The 5,615-nt window shown below is 40.6% G+C and overlaps 1 protein-coding gene across 1 annotated transcript; it reads left to right on the forward strand.

The window, feature by feature from the left end:
• The first annotated feature begins 3,972 nt into the window (after window positions 1-3,972).
• Window positions 3,973-5,203, forward strand: Lrrc3b (leucine rich repeat containing 3B). Its single transcript, XM_048354869.1, has one exon. It carries the CDS (start codon window positions 4,119-4,121, stop codon window positions 4,896-4,898), a length of 780 nt encoding a protein of 259 aa, XP_048210826.1. The 5' UTR covers window positions 3,973-4,118; the 3' UTR covers window positions 4,899-5,203.
• The last annotated feature ends 412 nt before the right edge of the window (window positions 5,204-5,615 follow it).

A 5,615-nucleotide genomic window follows, 5' to 3' on the forward strand; every position in this document is an offset into this window, starting at 1 on the left:
AGTTTTATCAACCAACATTTCTAAAGCAGCAAAGGAGAAAAATCACTTGTACAATTCATTTTCCTGAATTATTTAGTCTCAACTCAACTTCCCTGATATATATATATATATATATTTTTTGGCCAGTCCTGGGCCTTGGACTCAGGGCCTGAGCACTGTCCCTGGCTTCTTCCCGCTCAAGGCTAGCACTCTGCCACTTGAGCCACAGCGCCGCTTCTGGCCGTTTTCTGTATATGTGGTGCTGGGGAATTGAACCTAGGGCCTCGTGTATCCGAGGCAGGCACTCTTGCCACTAGGCTATATCCCCAGCCCTTCCCTGATATTTCTTGGTCAAGGATTACACAGCTTGGTAGTTTATGTAATCCGTACATAGTCCATTAAAAATCCAATGATACAAATAAATCAGTATATGTAATTTCGGTAATAGCAAAGCTAAACAGTTTTGGAAATAATTGTCTTGAAAAGGCTAACTCTATCAACCTTAGATTTGGTAAGTGACAATCACACAAGTAGAAAGAAGCAAAGATTGTCTATTCAGAGTTTTTTCTACCAGGAGAGACAACCACTGCCCCTGACACTTGGCAAACACTCAAAGGCAGACAGGTATATATAATCCTTTTAGAGTGGAAAACCAAGGAGTGGAAACCAACGAGTCCTGATTGGAGGCTATGGGTCAAGGAAGCTGAAATTAGGCCAGCCAGAAGCAGGATAGGCTATGTGATTGGTTGAAAGTATGCATCTAGTTTTTGCTGCTTGGCCCTTTCTTGCTTAGAAGCAAAGACAAAAATTAGGGGAAGCATTAAGAAGTCCCTTTGTTCCTGATAGAGAAGAATTTCTTTCTGGTTTGTGATTTGTTTCCAAACTTAACTCTAAACAGACTAGGCAGAAGTTTTAGGTTTCTGAGCTCTTTTTCAGCATTTGTGCAAGATGATAACCAGACAGAAGAATGCCCACCTTCTTTTCTTTGCCCACCTCTATGTTTGTTGATCTGTGCTGATTTAAGGTTATGTCTATCTGATAATCTCTGTGGAAACTGTTCCTTAGTTGTCATGGAATAGAGAAGTAGCAATTCCGTCCTCCCTTTTGAAGGTGATGTGGATTCATTATCTTTGACTTGATGTTGAGACTATCTCTTAGACTTGTTTTGGTCAATTTGTGTTACTAAAGCAACAGACATCTATTGCTTATAGTTTTGGAAACTGAGAGTCCAACTTCAAGGTGGCTTTCAGAAGACTTGGCAAGCACCTGTTTTCTGGATAGAGTTAGCCATCTTCTTTCTGTGTCTTCACATAATGGAAGGTGCAAGGCAGAGCCAGGTCCCAGTGGCTCACACCTATAATCTAGATACTTAGGAGACTGAGTGATTCAAAGTTGGCCTTTGTAGGAAAGACTTTGAGACTCTATTGCTAAAATAACCAGCAGAAATCCAGGCTGGAAGCATTGCTCAAGTGGTAGAGCACCATCCATGAACAAGTTGGATGGATGCCCTGAGTTCAAATGTGATATATTTACACACATATATATTTATGTATAAATATATATAATATAATATATAGAGATATAAATCTATAGATCTCTATATAATATATATTATATGGATATAATATAGGATATATTTTATAATACATAATATAAATATAAATATATAAATATCATATATATAGTGTAAAGAGGTTTTCTAGGAACTGCATTATAAGGGCACTAATCCCATTAATGAGGTCTCTGATTCTCCAAACATATTAACACTGGGGATTCAATTTCAACAAATGAATCTGTGAGAGACCATATTCAGATCACACGACCACCCAAGGACTCTGCTGTCCACATTCTGCATCTCTTGTCACTTTATCCTGAATAAGGTGAAGACCAAGTCACAGGGACCCAGCAACCCAGCTAATTGGAAGTTTTCTTGTTCTTTCAGCAAACTTTATGGAAAAAAACACAGTATTTAATTTGTGCATTGCATTAGTGGTGGAAGGTATACTCTGTATTTGTACTCCTAACAAGTTTCCATCCAGTGAGTAGATGGCTCAGCTGGGACATCCACAGGCTTCTTTGAGTCTACACAACTACTAACAATACTCTCAGGAGAGAGGTAAAGCACCTTTCAGAAGAGGGTCCCAAGCTTTTAGTAGATGAGCAGGGAGCTGACTACACATACTTGGTTAGTTGAAATTTCTTGGACTTCCCTTATTCTTCCAGTGTCTTTTCTCTTAAGTCCTTCTTGTGTCCTCCTCCCACCAGCTCTTGCTTTGTATTTCTGCTCCTCCCTTCTTTCTTAGAATAACTTCTCTTCTATATCCCTTCTATTCTCTTCTAGACTCCACCCAGGTGCTACACAATGCACTTACAAAAGAAAATACAAGAAGGGAAGGACACTTCACTACAAATGAACAAAGGATAACTTAGCAAGTCTAGAGGTCCTTCTTAAGCATTTTCTGGCATTTAAGGGATACGCTACTCCCAAAGCTCATCCTCTCCAACCTGCTTGCTGTTAATCTCATTTTTTCCATGATTAACAACCCAATTCATTATGTTTTCAGCTCACATTAATCATCTCTTCTGTGAGTTGGGTAACATTTGGATCATTTCCTTCTGTATTTATCCATCCGGGATCTTTAGGAAAGATAACTTTGCTTAAAGTCATTTGATGTTCATGCAGAAAGTTATTTGATGCTCACTGTAGAGCAAGATTGAAGGCTTGCCTTGTTTCTTAGATCCTGGAAGGAAAATCCAAAATCAAGGATCCCTCTACAGGCTGGAAAGAAGGATCAAGAATTAAGATCCAGAACATAACAATGTAACAGCATCAGAGATAGCCTAAAACAATGCTGATTGGGTCCTATGTTCATAGAGGAGGTGGGATCAGAAGAGAGCTGTCGGGGATAGTGAAAGAGTTATGAGATGAATGAATCAGAAAAAAGATTTTCATCTGAGATCTGTCTATATACCCACCAGCTGTTTAATCTTGGGAAAGTCACCTAATCTCTGTAGGAACACTCATCTCCTCCTTGAACTGGTTGATCTCAAAGATGTGCCTGTCCACTCTTTACCAGAGGGCACTTGGAGGGTTAATTTTTATTTGCATCTCTGTGCTCTCATCTTTTTTATATCACTTAATTTGGTAATTAAGTGTAGTTATGTGTTTTTTAATGCTTATAGTACCTGAAAGGGAGAAAAATGTCTATTAGGGGAATTCTTAGAAGCTAGTATTTCTTATTTTTCTCAGTAATGAAAAGAAAGTCTTACAGGTGAATGTCACTTGAAGTTCTGCTGTACAGGGAATAGGTTGTTTAGAAAATAGAATCTTTTGAAAGTTCAGTTAAGAGCATTCTCCTAGGTATAATGTAATCTCAGGAAGTCACAAGGGGAGTGACAAGCTGGGAAGTTCTTATCCCCCAGAAACATCTTGTGGTAAAGGTTGGAAAGCATTTGTTCATTTCTCAACTCAAGTTAAAGATGCTTCTTCTTTAGGACCAATATTCCAAACTGGGCATCTATTCAAAAGCCATGACAGACATTCCTGTCTATGGTCACTAACCATGAAGTCCTGGTATTATTTCTCATTGCTGCTCAAGTGCAGGGCTAAGTTGAATGAATGCATCTGCTACTGTAGGAAGGGTGAAGAATGTAATTAAATTTTAGTGCTGTAGACTTTAGAAGGAGGGGAACAGCAGAGTCTAGAGAAATCGAGACAGTTGGCTCTAATTCTAACCAGCCAAAAACAAGGTGATGGAGTTTGGAAATGTTATCTTTTATTAACAGTCTCCCCTCCCCAGCACCTGGGATTTGAACAGGAGATTCCCATTCCACAGCCAACTCCCAGTGGCCTTGCTGGAAATTACCTGCATAACGAACCTTCCTTCCCAAGTAGCACACCAGACACGGGAGAGACTGTTTAATTGCAGTGCATTTCCCCTTGCAAAAGAGCTAATTGCATCTGCTTCTCTTTCTGTAGGGTCCAAGCAAATATGACAATCATGAAGAGACCCATGTGTTAGCTACAACCTTTGAAAGCCCCACAAGAAGGAAACCAACGGTGTGGACAGAGCTGGAACTATTGCCACACTTGCGGGAGTAAATGAGGAATGGACTTATGATTATGCTGACATTTCAGCATGAATCTGGTAGACCTGTGGTTAACCCGCTCCCTCTCCATGTGTCTCCTCCTACAAAGTTTTGTTCTTATGATACTGTGCTTTCATTCTGCCAGTATGTGTCCCAAGGGCTGTCTTTGTTCTTCCTCTGGGGGCTTAAATGTCACCTGTAGCAATGCAAACCTCAAGGAAATACCCAGAGATCTTCCTCCTGAAACAGTCTTACTGTATCTGGACTCCAATCAGATCACATCGATCCCCAATGAGATTTTTAAGGACCTCCATCAACTGAGAGTTCTCAACCTATCCAAAAACGGCATTGAGTTCATTGACGAGCATGCCTTCAAAGGAGTAGCGGAGACCTTGCAGACTCTGGACTTGTCTGACAACCGGATTCAAAGCGTGCACAAAAATGCCTTCAATAACCTGAAGGCCAGAGCCAGGATTGCCAACAACCCCTGGCATTGTGACTGTACTCTCCAGCAAGTGCTGAGGAGCATGGCATCCAACCACGAGACTGCCCATAATGTGATCTGCAAGACGTCGGTGTTGGACGAACACGCGGGGAGACCCTTCCTCAATGCTGCCAATGATGCTGACCTTTGTAACCTCCCTAAAAAAACGACAGATTATGCCATGCTCGTCACCATGTTCGGCTGGTTCACCATGGTGATATCGTACGTGGTCTACTATGTGAGGCAAAACCAGGAGGATGCCCGGAGACACCTCGAATACTTGAAATCCCTGCCAAGCAGGCAAAAGAAGGCAGATGAGCCAGATGACATTAGCACTGTGGTCTAAGTTCCACACTGACCACCTTGGAGGAAGGAAACATTTGGCGATTGCCAGTAGAAGACATGGTTTTACTTAGCCCATTCATGATAAACATTTAAAACTTTGTATTTCAGTTCCTTTTGAATCCCATCACTGTTGAACTTTTCACAAACATGTCAACATCCCAGTTTTAGTTTAGGTGATCTATTCTTCCCTCCCCCAACTCCCTCCCTCCTTAGTTGTAACCCTGGCAGTGTATTCCTAAGTAAGCTACTATTTGGTCGTTAGTTAGTCCCATCTCACTATTTAATAATGAAATTTATTTTTTTAATTTAAAATCCAAATAAAAGCTTAACTTTGAACCATGGAAAATAGAGTCCCTTATTGGTCAAGAAAGCAGCACAATCATTCCACCCTCTGAACCTAAGTGACTATTGGCACACAAAGTGTACTATCTTTCTTGAGTAGGGGGAAGCTGAATTATTCATCTAGCTAAGATCTGTCAGACTTCAAAATACCCAGCCATAGCAATCCCAGATGGTTATAGAAGTGAGGTGTCCTGCAGGTGTTTACCTTGGAATGCCTTTTGCATTTGCTTTTCAAAAATAGGTACATTGAGCTATAAAGACCAAATGTTTACTATGTTTATACTCCCTGCTAGACACAGTGGAAAAGAAAAAGATGGCATATCTATCCTCAGGATTACCTCTGGCTGACAGGGATGTGTAACAAATGTAGAAATAG

Source organism: Perognathus longimembris, chromosome 10 (assembly GCF_023159225.1).
Source record: "Perognathus longimembris pacificus isolate PPM17 chromosome 10, ASM2315922v1, whole genome shotgun sequence".
NCBI lineage: Eukaryota > Metazoa > Chordata > Mammalia > Rodentia > Heteromyidae > Perognathus > Perognathus longimembris.